Source organism: Lepisosteus oculatus, chromosome 27, assembly GCF_040954835.1.
Source record: "Lepisosteus oculatus isolate fLepOcu1 chromosome 27, fLepOcu1.hap2, whole genome shotgun sequence".
In the NCBI taxonomy this organism is placed as follows: Eukaryota; Metazoa; Chordata; class Actinopteri; order Semionotiformes; family Lepisosteidae; genus Lepisosteus; species Lepisosteus oculatus.
The window spans coordinates 9844073-9859649 of record NC_090722.1 but is presented as its reverse complement, the minus strand read 5'-3'; the positions used below and the strand labels follow the sequence as shown (position 1 = coordinate 9859649).

The 15577-nt window shown below is 55.3% G+C and overlaps 1 protein-coding gene across 2 annotated transcripts in view; it reads left to right on the top strand.

Moving 5' to 3' along the window:
- The first annotated feature begins 2830 nt into the window (after positions 1-2830).
- cicb (capicua transcriptional repressor b) overlaps positions 2831-15577 on the top strand; it is a 37525-nt gene continuing 24778 nt past the window's right edge. The window contains exons 1-2 of one of the 2 annotated variants that reach the window (XM_069184649.1): positions 2831-3737; positions 11508-15181. In XM_069184649.1, the coding sequence (XP_069040750.1) occupies positions 11674-15181 (3508 nt within the window). In that variant the 5' untranslated portion in view covers positions 2831-3737; positions 11508-11673. The remainder of the gene's footprint in view (positions 3738-11507; positions 15182-15577) is intronic. The other variant, XM_069184648.1, reaches the window with a different exon arrangement.

The window sequence follows — 15577 nt, the reverse complement described above, 5'->3', positions numbered from 1 at the left end:
CCCAGCCTGAGGAACAGACAGTGAGCCTGTCTCTCAATAATAATAATACAGTGTGTGATCTCCTGTCCCAGCCTGAGGAACAGACAGTGAGCCTGTCTCTCAATAATAATAATACAGTGTGTGATCTCCTGTCCCAGCCTGAGGAACAGACAGTGAGCCCGTCTCTCAATAATAATAATACAGTGTGTGATCTCCTGTCCCAGCCTGAGGAACAGACAGTGAGCCTGTCTCTCAATAATAATAATACAGTGTGTGATCTCCTGTCCCAGCCTGAGGAACAGACAGTGAGCCTGTCTCTCAATAATAATAATGCAGTGTGTGATCTCCTGTCCCAGCCTGAGGAACAGACAGTGAGCCTGTCTCTCAGTAATAATACAGTGTGTGATCTCCTGTCCCAGCCTGAGGAACAGACAGTGAGCCTGTCTCTCAATAATAATAATACAGTGTGTGATCTCCTGTCCCAGCCTGAGGAACAATGAGCCTGTCTCTCAATAATAATAATACAGTGTGTGATCTCCTGTCCCAGCCTGAGGAACAGACAGTGAGCCTGTCTCTCAATAATAATAATACAGTGTGTGATCTCCTGTCCCAGCCTGAGGAACAGACAGTGAGCCTGTCTCTCAATAATAATAATACAGTGTGTGATCTCCTGTCCCAGCCTGAGGAACAGTGAGCCTGTCTCTCAATAATAATAATACAGTGTGTGATCTCCTGTCCCAGCCTGAGGAACAGACAGTGAGCCTGTCTCTCAATAATAATAATACAGTGTGTGATCTCCTGTCCCAGCCTGAGGAACAGTGAGCCCGTCTCTCAGTAATAATAATACAGTGTGTGATCTCCTGTCCAAGCCTGAGGAACAGACAGTGAGCCCGTCTCTCAGTAATAATAATACAGTGTGTGATCTCCTGTCCAAGCCTGAGGAACAGACAGTGAGCCCGTCTCTCAGTAACAATAACAATACACACACGCGGTGTGTTAGAACCGTCCCGCTCTTTTACTTGTTATGTAATTCTGTTTCACTTTTTCCTTTTGAAATATTTCTTGGGAAATATTGCCATCTCGTGGCTGTAACTGGAACTGCGTCTCAGGCTGCTCGCGTACCTTCGCTTCAGTCTTTAAACGGGTTCGCCCCCTGAACACGGCAGCGGTAGCAGTACCCCATAGCGGCCACACGTCTGCGCACTCGCACCCCCTCTTCCTCATTCTCTCCCTGTCCCGGCAGTCTGCTAGCCGGTGGCTGCGCTGCCCAGCAAGAGGTGTCTCTGAGCCCATGATTGACAGAGGGAGTGTTGTGAACTGCTGACAGGGGTCACAGCAGGGTCAGGAGACAGAGAGAGGCGGGGGCAGAGGTCAGTATCTCACAGAGGCACCCTGCCAATAACAGAGTAACTACACACCCCTCTGCCTCTAACTCTCCCCCTGTCTCTTGAGAGAGTCACCTTTCTGCTGTTCTTTGCCTCAGTCATTTTCTTCACTGTTTGATTGTCAGGTAGCCAAACCAATATATCACTCAGATAGAAATTAACAGTACAGTGCACTAAATCCCAAAAGCACGGTAAACTATAGTAAATCACAATAAGAGCAGGGTAAAAGCAAAGTACAGTGCAGTAAATCACAGTGAGATCGGGGTAAAAGCACAGTACAGTGCAGTAAAGCCCAGTGAGATCAGGGTAAAAGCACAGTACAGTGCAGTAAAGCCCAGTGAGATCAGGGTAAAAGCACAGTACAGTGTAATAAAGCCCAGTGAGATCATGGTAAAAGCACAATACAGTGCAGTCAGTCCCAGTGTGATCAGGTTTAGGCACAGAGAGGTCGGTACAGTAACTCATGATACCAGCTGTTGGTGAAACCATGGCTCAGAGCTCGAGCAGGGTGGACCTCCTGCTGAGGTCCTATCTGATGCCAGTCTATCAGAATGGGACACAGACTAAAGAGACTCAATTCCTTCAGGCTGTCAGTGTGGGACCCTCCCTTCAGACTAAAGAGACTCAGCTCATCCAGGCGGGGCTGCACATTGGTGGTGGTGGAGGGGTGTCCCCATTACCTGTAAAGTGCTTTGAGTGGAGTGTCCAGAAAAGCGCTATATAAGTGTAAGCAATTATTATTGTTATAGCTCCTCCAGCCTGTCAGTGTGGGACCCTCCCTTCAGACTAAAGAGACTCAGTTCCTCCAGTCTATCAGTGTGGGACACTCCCTTCAAAATAAGAGCCTCAGTTCCTCATGCCTGTCAGTGCAGGACCCTCCCTTCAGATTTAAGAGAGTCAGTTCCTCCAGCCTGTCAGTGTGGGACTCTCTCTTCAGACTAAAGAGACTCAGTTCCTCCAGCCTGTCAGTGTGGGATATTTTCTTCAGACTGAATTGTAGGACAGTGTAAAAAACTCCCTTGAGCCCAGGAGTGTGTTAAGTCGCTGTTCTCTGCACTGAATCCAGCAAATACAGACAGAAAACAGAGAAACATTTGTACCAGACGCAGGAAAAGGCAAAAAAGAGTTTTTTCCTCCCGGTGTCGGTCTCTGCACAATTAACACAGGGTGAGACAAGTTTACTCCAGACACGCCCCTCCTGTGCAGCTGGTGGCAACACGCGTGATGACATCACCGCCGCACCTCTCCATTGGCCGAGACCCCTTTTGCCTCTCGTCCAATGGGAGGGCGACTTGGTGACGTCAGGCCCGAGCGCCTGGATCGCTACAGAGCGAGGGGGCGGGGCCAGGGTCTGAATACGTCATTGCTAGTCTGAACGGGGCTCCGTGATTGGACGGGAGTGGCGAGGTGAGGGACTGTTGCTGAGTGAAGGGACGACAGGGGAGCACTGGAGAGTTTAGTTAAAAACAAGGGCAGCAAATATGCAGAGTGAGATACGAGGAGGGAGGAGACAGAGCGCACGGGTGGGGAGCATTTCTGAAAGTTGAGATCAAGAAATCACACCGGCGTTCCGTCTTCCGCCTACTACAAGACAGCGACAACACCACAACTTTTTCAGAAAATACTTTTGCTTTCAAGTTTCTTCGTCGCCCATCCCCTCCCCCCCCCTAAAGTCCTATTGACTGTAGCCGGGGCTGTAGTGGAATGATCTAGTTCTGGGAAGTGCAGGGGTGACTTTGTAGTTTTCCAGGAAGGGCCAAGACCGTTACCGTGAAGGGAGTCGCCGCTGCGGTGGGACTACAACTCCCGTGGTGCACTGCGGCGCGGAGGGCGAGCCCTGCTTCCTCCAATGTGGGAAACCTGCACAGCGCTCGGGGGGGCTGGCAGGGGGGCGCTGGCCGCTGCCATTGGCGGCCGAGTTTGTAATCCCGCCCCTCTTCCCGCCTACTCGCTGTTCCTAAGCCTTCGCGTCTTCTGATTGGGTACTGTAAACTTGAGGCCGAGGCCGTGATGAAGCTTGTTCCCGCCTTCGATTGGTCAGCCCCGCCTGTCAGTCACGGCGACTTCGCCAATGGAACCCTCCCTCCTGGCCCCGTCCGTCTCTCCCATTGGGTACTGTACCTGTCAGTGAATTCTGATTGGCTAGTCGGGCCAGCTGTTCGAGGTTCATTCACCATTTTGTGACTGTAGTGTAAAAAGGGACTCCAGATAGTTTTTTGGGGGGTTGGTCGGTCGGATGGTGTTATTTTCCGTGTTTGCCGACTTGTTTGTTTTGGAGGACCATGTTCCGCGGAGGGGCTCTGCGGTAGCGGCGCAGGGATGTGCGGAGCGGCCCCAGCCGTGCCTGCGGACGAGACGCGACTCTGCGAGCGTGTAAGTGCGGACCGGGGTGTCAGCCTGGCAGCGCGGGGACACGGTCTTCCCCGCGCCCTGTGCGCGAGGAGTCTGGGGGGCCCGGGGGTCAGGGCAGCGGAGGTGTGTGTGTCTGCGTGTGTCCCGGGGGGTCACTCCCACATCCTGAACTTTCAAGTGCCGGGGTCGGGATATGCCCCGACAAGGTCTGTGCAGTTTGCGCCGCGTTTGCACGTCTTGACGTCTTTTGCGCCGAGTTGCACTAATAATAATCATCATCATAACAGTCATAATAACAACTTTCGCCTGTCCGCCAGCTCGCACCTCTGCGCCCAGGGTGTAGGGCGACGGCACGCAGCGCCCCGCACACGTCGCTGGAAACAAACGATAATAATAATCATTAATAATGTCAGCTACTGCATTTGTTATTCTGCAAAGACTGACGTGCTTGCGATAAGATGTCAGAGCCGGTACTGACGAAACTACTACAGTACTACTACCCCGCTATTTCGACTACTACGTCCCAGCCTCGGTCCGGCGCGCCGGGTTTTCACTGTCTCACTGGGTCTCACGCGTGTCCCCTCGTTCACTCCGTGATTCAATCACACTGTCAGATCGTGTGTCATCTGATCCTGCGTCTCAGACGCCTCTCCGACCTCCGAGAATATTTACCGGCCTCACTGAGGGACAGTGTTTTCACACAGGCCTGTCACTGACACTGCTGGAGCTGTTCCTGCAGTAAATACAGTTAATACTGCACTGATCACAGTACTGACACTGACACTGCTGGAGCTGTTCCTGCAGTAAATACAGTTAATACTGCACTGGTCACAGTACTGACACTGCTGGAGCTGTTACTGTAGTAAATACAGTTAATACTGCACTGATCACAGTACTGACACTGCTGGAGCTGTTCCTGCAGTAAATACAGTTAATACTGCACTGATCACAGTACTGTCACTGACACTGCTGGAGCTGTTCCTGCAGTAAATACAGTTAATACTGCACTGATCACAGTACTGTCACTGACACTGCTGGAGCTGTTCCTGCAGTAAATACAGTTAATACTGCACTGATCACAGTACTGTCACTGACACTGCTGGAGTTGTTCCTGCAGTAAATACAGTTAATACTGCACTGATCACAGTACTGTCACTGACACTGCTGGAGCTGTTCCTGCAGTAAATACAGTTAATACTGCACTGATCACAGTACTGTCACTGACACTGCTGGAGCTGTTCCTGCAGTAAATACAGTTAATACTGCACTGAGCACAGTACTGACACTGCTGGAGCTGTTCCTGCAGTAAATACAGTTAATACTGCACTGATCACAGTACTGACACTGCTGGAGCTGTTCCTGCAGTAAATACAGTTAATACTGCACTGGTCACAGTGCTGTCACTGACACTGCTGGAGCTGTTCCTGCAGTAAATACAATTAATACTGCACTGATCACAGTACTGACACTGCTGGAGCTGTTCCTGCAGTAAATACAGTTAATACTGCACTGATCACAGTACTGACACTGCTGGAGCTGTTCCTGCAGTAAATACAGTTAATACTGCACTGGTCACAGTACTGTCACTGACACTGCTGGAGCTGTTCCTGCAGTAAATACAGTTAATACTGCACTGATCACAGTACTGTCACTGACACTGCTGGAGCTGTTCCTGCAGTAAATACAGTTAATACTGCACTGGTCACAGTACTGTCACTGACACTACTGGAGCTGTTCCTGCAGTAAATACAGTTAATACTGCACTGATCACAGTACTGTCACTGACACTGCTGGAGCTGTTCCTGCAGTAAATACAGTTAATACTGCACTGATCACAGTACTGACACTGACACTACTGGAGCTGTTCCTGCAGTAAATACAGTTAATACTGCACTGATCACAGTACTGTCACTGACACTGCTGGAGCTGTTCCTGCAGTAAATACAGTTAATACTGCACTGATCACAGTACTGTCACTGCTGGAGCTGTTCCTGCAGTAAATACAGTTAATACTGCACTGATCACAGTACTGACACTGCTGGAGCTGTTCCTGCAGTAAATACAGTTAATACTGCACTGATCACAGTACTGTCACTGACACTGCTGGAGCTGTTCCTGCAGTAAATACAGTTAATACTGCACTGATCACAGTACTGACACTGCTGGAGCTGTTACTGTAGTAAATACAGTTAATACTGCACTGGTCACAGTACTGTCACTGACACTGCTGGAGCTGTTCCGGCAGTAAATACAGTTAATACTGCACTGATCACAGTACTGTCACTGACACTGCTGGAGCTGTTCCTGCAGTAAATACAGTTAATACTGCACTGATCACAGTACTGTCACTGACACTGCTGGAGCTGTTCCTGCAGTAAATACAGTTAATACTGCACTGATCACAGTACTGTCACTGACACTGCTGGAGCTGTTCCTGCAGTAAATACAGTTAATACTGCACTGATCACAGTGCTGTCACTGACACTGCTGGAGCTGTTCCTGCAGTAAATACAGTTAATACTGCACTGATCACAGTACTGTCACTGACACTGCTGGAGCTGTTCCTGCAGTAAATACAGTTAATACTGCACCGATCACAGTACTGTCACTGACACTGCTGGAGCTGTTCCTGCAGTAAATACAGTTAATACTGCACTGATCACAGTACTGTCACTGACACTGCTGGAGCTGTTCCTGCAGTAAATACAGTTAATACTGCACTGATCACAGTACTGTCACTGACACTGCTGGAGCTGTTCCTGCAGTAAATACAGTTAATACTGCACTGATCACAGTACTGTCACTGACACTGCTGGAGCTGTTCCTGCAGTAAATACAGTTAATACTGCACTGATCACAGTACTGTCACTGACACTGCTGGAGCTGTTCCTGCAGTAAATACAGTTAATACTGCACTGGTCACAGTACTGTCACTGACACTGCTGGAGCTGTTCCTTCAGTAAATACAGTTAATACTGCACTGATCACAGTACTGTCACTGACACTGCTGGAGCTGTTCCTGCAGTAAATACAGTTAATACTGCACTGATCACAGTACTGACACTGCTGGAGCTGTTCCTGCAGTAAATACAGTTAATACTGCACTGATCACAGTACTGTCACTGACACTGCTGGAGCTGTTCCTGCAGTAAATACAGTTAATACTGCACTGATCACAGTACTGACACTGCTGGAGCTGTTCCTGCAGTAAATACAGTTAATACTGCACTGATCACAGTACTGTCACTGACACTGCTGGAGCTGTTCCTGCAGTAAATACAGTTAATACTGCACTGATCACAGTGCTGTCACTGACACTGCTGGAGCTGTTCCTGCAGTAAATACAGTTAATACTGCACTGATCACAGTACTGTCACTGACACTGCTGGAGCTGTTCCTGCAGTAAATACAGTTAATACTGCACCGATCACAGTACTGTCACTGACACTGCTGGAGCTGTTCCTGCAGTAAATACAGTTAATACTGCACTGATCACAGTACTGACACTGACACTGCTGGAGCTGTTCCTGCAGTAAATACAGTTAATACTGCACTGATCACAGTACTGTCACTGACACTGCTGGAGCTGTTCCTGCAGTAAATACAGTTAATACTGCACTGAGCACAGTACTGTCACTGACACTGCTGGAGCTGTTCCTGCAGTAAATACAGTTAATACTGCACTGATCACAGTACTGACACTGCTGGAGCTGTTACTGTAGTAAATACAGTTAATACTGCACTGATCACAGTACTGTCACTGACACTGCTGGAGCTGTTCCTGCAGTAAATACAGTTAATACTGCACTGATCACAGTACTGTCACTGACACTGCTGGAGCTGTTCCTGCAGTAAATACAGTTAATACTGCACTGATCACAGTACTGTCACTGACACTGCTGGAGCTGTTCCTGCAGTAAATACAGTTAATACTGCACTGATCACAGTACTGTCACTGACACTGCTGGAGCTGTTCCTGCAGTAAATACAGTTAATACTGCACTGATCACAGTACTGTCACTGACACTGCTGGAGCTGTTACTGCAGTAAATACAGTTAATACTGCACTGATCACAGTACTGTCACTGACACTGCTGGAGCTGTTCCTGCAGTAAATACAGTTAATACTGCACTGATCACAGTACTGTCACTGACACTGCTGGAGCTGTTCCTGCAGTAAATACAGTTAATACTGCACTGATCACAGTACTGTCACTGACACTGCTGGAGCTGTTCCTGCAGTAAATACAGTTAATACTGCACTGATCACAGTACTGTCACTGACACTGCTGGAGCTGTTACTGCAGTAAATACAGTTAATACTGCACTGATCACAGTACTGTCACTGACACTGCTGGAGCTGTTCCTGCAGTAAATACAGTTAATACTGCACTGATCACAGTACTGTCACTGACACTGCTGGAGCTGTTCCTGCAGTAAATACAGTTAATACTGCACTGGTCACAGTACTGACACTGCTGGAGCTGTTCTGCAGTAAATACAGTTAATACTGCACTGATCACAGTACTGTCACTGACACTGCTGGTGCTGTTCCTGCAGTAAATACAGTTAATACTGCACTGATCACAGTACTGTCACTGACACTGCTGGAGCTGTTCCTGCAGTAAATACAGTTAATACTGCACTGATCACAGTACTGTCACTGACACTGCTGGAGCTGTTCCTGCAGTAAATACAGTTAATACTGCACTGATCACAGTACTGTCACTGACACTACTGGAGCTGTTCCTGCAGTAAAGCAGTAAATACAGTTAATACTGCACTGATCACAGTACTGTCACTGACACTGCTGGAGCTGTTCCTGCAGTAAATACAGTTAATACTGCACTGATCACAGTACTGTCACTGACACTACTGGAGCTGTTCCTGCAGTAAATACAGTTAATACTGCACTGATCACAGTACTGACACTGCTGGAGCTGTTCCTGCAGTAAATACAGTTAATACTGCACTGATCACAGTACTGTCACTGACACTACTGGAGCTGTTCCTGCAGTAAAGCAGTAAATACAGTTAATACTGCACTGATCACAGTACTGTCACTGACACTGCTGGAGCTGTTCCTGCAGTAAATACAGTTAATACTGCACTGATCACAGTACTGTCACTGACACTACTGGAGCTGTTCCTGCAGTAAATACAGTTAATACTGCACTGATCACAGTACTGACACTGCTGGTGCTGTTCCTGCAGTAAATACAGTTAATACTGCACTGGTCACAGTACTGTCACTGACACTGCTGGAGCTGTTCCTGCAGTAAATACAGTTAATACTGCACTGATCACAGTACTGACACTGCTGGAGCTGTTCCTGCAGTAAATACAGTTAATACTGCACTGATCACAGTACTGTCACTGACACTGCTGGAGCTGTTCCTGCAGTAAATACAGTTAATACTGCACTGATCACAGTACTGACACTGACACTGCTGGAGCTGTTACTGTAGTAAATACAGTTAATACTGCACTGGTCACAGTACTGACACTGACACTGCTGGAGCTGTTCCTTCAGTAAATACAGTTAATACTGCACTGATCACAGTACTGTCACTGACACTGCTGGAGCTGTTCCTGCAGTAAATATAGTTAATACTGCACTGAGCACAGTACTGACACTGCTGGAGCTGTTACTGTAGTAAATACAGTTAATACTGCACTGATCACAGTACTGTCACTGACACTGCTGGAGCTGTTCCTGCAGTAAATACAGTTAATACTGCACTGATCACAGTACTGTCACTGACACTACTGGAGCTGTTCCTGGAGTAAATACAGTTAATACTGCACTGGTCACAGTACTGACACTGCTGGAGCTGTTCTGCGGTAAATACAGTTAATACTGCACTGATCACAGTACTGACACTACTGGAGTTGTTCCTGCAGTAAATACAGTTAATACTGCACTGATCACAGTACTGACACTGACACTACTGGAGTTGTTCCTGCAGTAAATACAATTAATACTGCACTGATCACAGTACTGTCACTGACACTGCTGGAGCTGTTCCTGCAGTAAATACAGTTAATACTGCACTGATCACAGTACTGACACTGCTGGAGCTGTTACTGTAGTAAATACAGTTAATACTGCACTGGTCACAGTACTGTCACTGACACTGCTGGAGCTGTTCCTGCAGTAAATACAGTTAATACTGCACTGATCACAGTACTGACACTGCTGGAGCTGTTCCTGCAGTAAATACAGTTAATACTGCACTGATCACAGTACTGACACTGCTGGAGCTGTTACTGTAGTAAATACAGTTAATACTGCACTGATCACAGTACTGACACTGCTGGAGCTGTTCCTGCAGTAAATACAGTTAATACTGCACTGATCACAGTACTGTCACTGACACTGCTGGAGCTGTTCCTGCAGTAAATACAGTTAATACTGCACTGATCACAGTACTGACACTGCTGGAGCTGTTACTGTAGTAAATACGCGTAAGTGCAGTAAGATGGTAGAACATGCTGTCTCACACTGACGTACTGATTGATGTAGTGGCTGTGTGTAAGTGGGTCAGGCAGTTTGTCAAGTCATGATCAGGGCAACCGGCACTGTCGTTCGCCCAGTGGTGTGCGTTTGGTCTTGATTCAGTTGGAGAGTTGTGTGAGCGGATTTGGGATGAAGGGGGAGCTGATTCAGTTTTATCGAGACGGGGGACTGGAGGGTCGAGACGCAGGGGAAGGGAGAGGAGGAAATGAAACGGAGCCCCAGGGCCAGGTACAGAGGGAGCAGAGAGGCGCTGAGCAGACAGCAGCACACAGGAAGTGATGTCGCCCTAACCGACAGGAAGTGTGGGCTGTTGTGCTTTTGCCACGGCAGCAAAACAGTTAATCTGAAGAAGAAAGAAAAACCCCAGAGCTCAGTTGTCAAGTACAGAATTTCCCCGCCTCTCTGGAGAGCTGTGGACACGACACACACATTCACAGGCATGTACTCACAAACAGGCACACACACACACAGACAGACAGATAAACACATACCCACAGACACAGGAACATTCCCACAGACACAGGAACATACACTGACACACAGATCTTGACAGTGATGTTCATATAGAGGCTCAGGTACAAATAAGGCCCCTTATAAACACAGGGTAAGTTCAAGAGCAAACTGTATTCAGAGAATTAACACATTACAATCTGAGCACAGACTAGAACTCTTTAAATATTAGTATATACATTCATATCTGTAACCCCGTCTCTACCTGTATCTCTGACACGGGTCACAGTGAGACTGGGGCTCCTTTAAAGCTCTCTGCTCCAGACTGCAGGGAGATGAGTCTCCTGACTCTATAAGGGCTGTGTCTCTACCTGTAACACTGGCACAGATCACAGTGAGACTGGGGCTCCTTTAAAGCTCTCTGCTCCAAACTGCAGGGAGATGAGTCTCCTGACTCTATAAGGGCTGTGTCTCTACCTGTAACACTGACACAGGTCACAGTGAGACTGGGGCTCCTTTAAAGCTCTCTGCTCCAGACTGCAGGGAGATGGGTCTCCTGACTCTATAAGGGCTGTGTCTCTACCTGTAACACTGACACAGGTCACAGTGAGACTGCGGCTCCTTTAAAGCTCTCTGCTCCAGAGTGCAGGGAGATGAGTCTCCTGACTCTATAAGGGCTGTGTCTCTACCTGTAACACTGACACAGATCACAGTGAGACTGGGGCTCCTTTAAAGCTCTCTGTTTGTGTGTTGGTGTGTAGGGTCTCCGCCATGTTGACTGCTGGATATTAATGGTGTTAATTGTTCTCTCTCTCCTTCAGAGTCTGTAAATCCCCCACAAGGACGAGCAGGAGAGACGAGAGGGAAGCCTGAGGAGGACAAACGGGGAAAAAGGACAGATCACACAGAAACGCAAACACAAATGAGCTAAGAAACCAGGAGGAGGGAGAAGAAGAGTTTTCTAACACCAGCGCGGCGTTGGAGGCGATGAAGAGGATGAAGACGCAGGGCGGCCGGTCTCCCCCATCCACCCGGGCGAAAGGCGGGAAGAGGCGGGTGGCGGCGCCGGACGCGGGCGTGGAGCCCGAGAGGAGGGACAGGACGAGAGACAGCGGCGAGGGGCGGGCAGAGACGCCGTCGCCGCGGAGACAGGCGGGGGCGAGCCCCGCCCACTCCCAGGGAGAGCCAGTCAGGAGGGGCGGGGGCGGAGTCCCGGAGGGGGAGGGGCCTCCGGGGGGACACAGAGACCGGGCCGGGGAGGAAGCAGAGCGGCCGGCCGGGGAGGGGGACTGTGGGAAGGAGGAGGGCGGGAGGCGGGCCGCGGACAGCACCGCCGGCGGGGCCCACAGCAACAGCACCCCTCCGGCCAGCCGCAAGACGGCCACCTTCAAGGCCAAGGTGCCCAAGAAGAAGTACACGTCCGAGCACTGCGCCCCCGCGCCCCCCGCCGCCCCCGCCGGCAGCGACCCGGACAACAACAGCAGCGGCGACAACGGCGGCGAGGCCCCAGGGGCCCCGGGACCCGCGGGGGGGCAGGAGAGGGAGGCGGGGCCCGAGGGAGAGCGAGCCGGGGAGGGCGAGGGCGCCCCCAGCTCCGTGCGCTCCTCCTCCACCGACACGGCCAGCGAGCACTCGGCCGACCTGGAGCTGGCGGAGGCGCCGGCGGCCCCCGCGGCCCCCCGGGAGCCCCCGGGCAGGGCCCCCCCGCCCCCGCCGGCCCGCCGCCCCGAGGCCCTGCTGCAGGAGCTGGCCGGCCAGCGCGTGCTGGTGCGGGGCAGCGAGGACGGGCGCCCCCTGTTCCGGGCCGGGCTGGTGCAGCGGGCCTGCGGGCAGAGCCGCCTGCTGGAGGTGCAGGTGTTCGGCGAGAGGAGACCCCGCTTCTACCCCTTCCCGGACGGGGGGCCCCAGGCGGCGGCGGCGGGGGGGGGCGGGGAGGCGGAGCTGATCCTGGACGCCCCGCCGCCGGGGGCCGCGCCGGTCGCCGTGGGGACCCGGGTGTGCGTGCCCCTGGGGGGCGGGGGCGGGGCTGCGGAGGAGGGGGCGCAGCTGTACCGGGAGGGCGTGGTGTCGCAGTTCGACCCGCACCCCGCCGTGTCCTTCCCCTACCGGGTCACCTTCCGCGGCGCGGGCGGGGGGCCGGCGGAGGGCGCCGAGGGGGCCAGGGCCGAGTCCGTGTGGGTGTCCCGGCAGAGCCTGCGGCTCCTGCTGCCCGCCTGGGACGGGCTGCAGCGCGCGGGCGCGGGGGGCGTGCCGGGGGCGCGGGCGCGGGCGCGGGAGGAGCGCGAGCGGCGCGAGGACATGGAGGTGGAGAAGGAGGTCTGCGCCCTGAGCAGCGGGCTGGCGCTGGGGGCCGCGCCGCGGGGCTACGGCCTGCCCTCCGCCGCCGGCCGCCCCCCGGGGAAGGCCGAGGGGCCGGCGCTGAGCCTGGGCGCCGGCGGCAGGCGGGCCGCGGCGCCGGAGGAGGACGTGGAGGTGACGCGCCTCAGCATGGCCGCCCCGCTGGCGCTGGGTGGGGGCAAGGCGCCGCCGCCCCCCCGGCCCCTCCTCTCCAAGCCCCCCGGCTACCACGCCGCGCCCGGCTTCGGCCCCGGCGGCGCCCCGGCCCTGACCCCGCTGGCCAGCCTGGGGCCCGCGCCCGTCCTGGCCCGCGCCTTCCCGGACCACGAGGCGCTGGGCGCGGCCCAGCAGCCCCTCTCGCACGCGCCGCCGCCGCCGCTGCCCGCCCCCGGCACAGGCCCCGCCCCCAGCCCCGCCCCCGGCGCGGGGAGCGGGCGGGCCGGGGGCGGCGGCCTCCTCCCGCTGGACAAGCACGCGGGCGGCTCGGGCTCCACCTCCTCCTCCTCCTCCTCGCCGCGCTCGCGGACGCCCCTGACGGCGGCGCAGCAGAAGTACAAGAAGGGCGACGTGGTGTGCACCCCCAACGGCATCCGCAAGAAGTTCAACGGCAAGCAGTGGCGGCGCCTGTGCTCGCGGGACGGCTGCATGAAGGAGTCGCAGCGCCGCGGGTACTGCTCGCGCCACCTGTCCATGCGCACCAAGGAGATGGAGGGCGGCGGCGGGGGGGCGGAGCGGGAGCGCGGCGGCGGCGGGGGCAGCAGCTCGGGCACCGCCACGCCCTCGGACCTGGGCCGCGGCCGGATGAGCGCCGACTTCGAGTGGGACGAGACGTCGCGGGAGAGCAGCGAGGCCAGCTCGCGGGGGGAGTCGCGCCCCCGCCTGGTGCTGCCCTCGCCCGCCGCCGCCGCCGCCGCCGCCGCCGTGCTGGCCCAGGACCTGTCGCGCTTCGACTTCGACGAGTGCGAGGCCGCCACCATGCTGGTGTCCCTGGGCAGCTCGCGCTCTGGCACCCCCTCCTTCTCGCCCGTGTCCACGCAGTCGCCCTTCTCGCCCGCCCCCTCGCCCTCGCCCTCGCCGCTCTTCGGCTTCCGGCCCGCCAACTTCAGCCCCATCACCGCCTCGCCGGTGCTGCCCCCCCCGCGCCGCCACCGGCACCAGAGCGGCACGGGGGCCGGCACCCCCAAGCTGGGCACCCCGCAGACGCCCGGCGAGCGCGAGCGCTACCCCTCGGGCATCCTGCCCTCCTTCCAGACCAGCCTGACCTTCACTGTGCCCATGAGCCCCAGCAAGAGGAAGCCGGAGGGCCACGGGCCGGGCTCGAACCCGGCCGCCTGCGGGCCGCCCACGCCCGGCTCCGGCTCGGCCGCCGGCCTGGAGTACCCCAAGGGCGAGGCCCTGGACCCGGCGGGGGGGGGCGACCCGGCCACGTTCAGGGTGCTGTCGCCCCCCTCGGCGCTGGGCGGCGGCCCCCTGCCCTTCCCCCGGCCGCGGGGGGGCCCCCTCAGCCTGCCCCCGTCCTCCTCCTCCTCCTCCTCCACGCCCTCCTCCTCGCCGCCCCCGCTGCTGGTGTCGCCCGTGACCTCCGACCCCGTGGTGCGCAGGGTGGTGGCCGTGCCGCCCTCCGCCTCCCAGCAGCCCCTGCGCGACTCGCCCGTCATCGTGAGGAACCCCGAGGTGCCCCTGGCCAAGTTCACCGAGAAGCCGCTGGCGCTGGGCGGGGGGGGCCGGGGCGCCGGCCGGCCCGGCGGCGCTGGGGGTGGGCCCGCCGGACCGGGCCGCCCCAAGGACCCCGCCGGCCAGGCCGGCAAGCCAGGCATCCAGGTGCCCGTGCCCATCAACGCAGCGGCGGCGGCGGCCAACGGCGCCATCCTGATCGCCCACAGCGCGCCCGGCTCCGCCATCGTCCTGGTCTCTTCCTCGCCCACCTACTCCTCCTCCTCTTCCTCGGCGGACTCCGGGCCCGCCGGCCCGCTGGGCTCGGCCACGGCCGCCTCCTCTGGCCAGGGCTCGCGGGACAGGGGGGGCGCCGCGTTCGGGGCGCCCCTGCAGCCGGTGCCCTGCCACCCCGCCCCCACCGCCCTGCTGCCCGTCATCGTGCCCGCAGAGGCGCCACACCCCACGCCCCGCAGGGACATCGTCATGGGCCGGCCCGGCACTGGTGAGTCCTGCGGGGGTCCGGTTCTGGGGCTGTGCGAGTCTGCAGTCTGGGGGGGTTGTGTAGCTCTGTGTGAGTCTGCAGTCTAGGGGGGGTTGTGTAGCTGTGTGTGTGAGTCTGCAGTCTGGGGGGGTTGTGTAGCTCTGTGTGTGAGTCTGCAGTCTGGGGGGGTTGTGTAGCTGTGTGTGTGAGTCTGCAGTCTGGGGGGGTTGTGTAGCTCTGTGTGAGTCTGCAGTCTGGGGGGGTTGTGTAGCTGTGTGTGTGAGTCTGCAGTCTGGGGGGGTTGTGTAGCTCTGTGTGTGAGTCTGCAGTCTGGGGGGGTTGTGTAGCTGTGTGTGTGAGTCTGCAGTCTGGGGGGGTTGTGTAGCTCTGTGTGTGAGTCTGCAGTCTGGGTGTTGT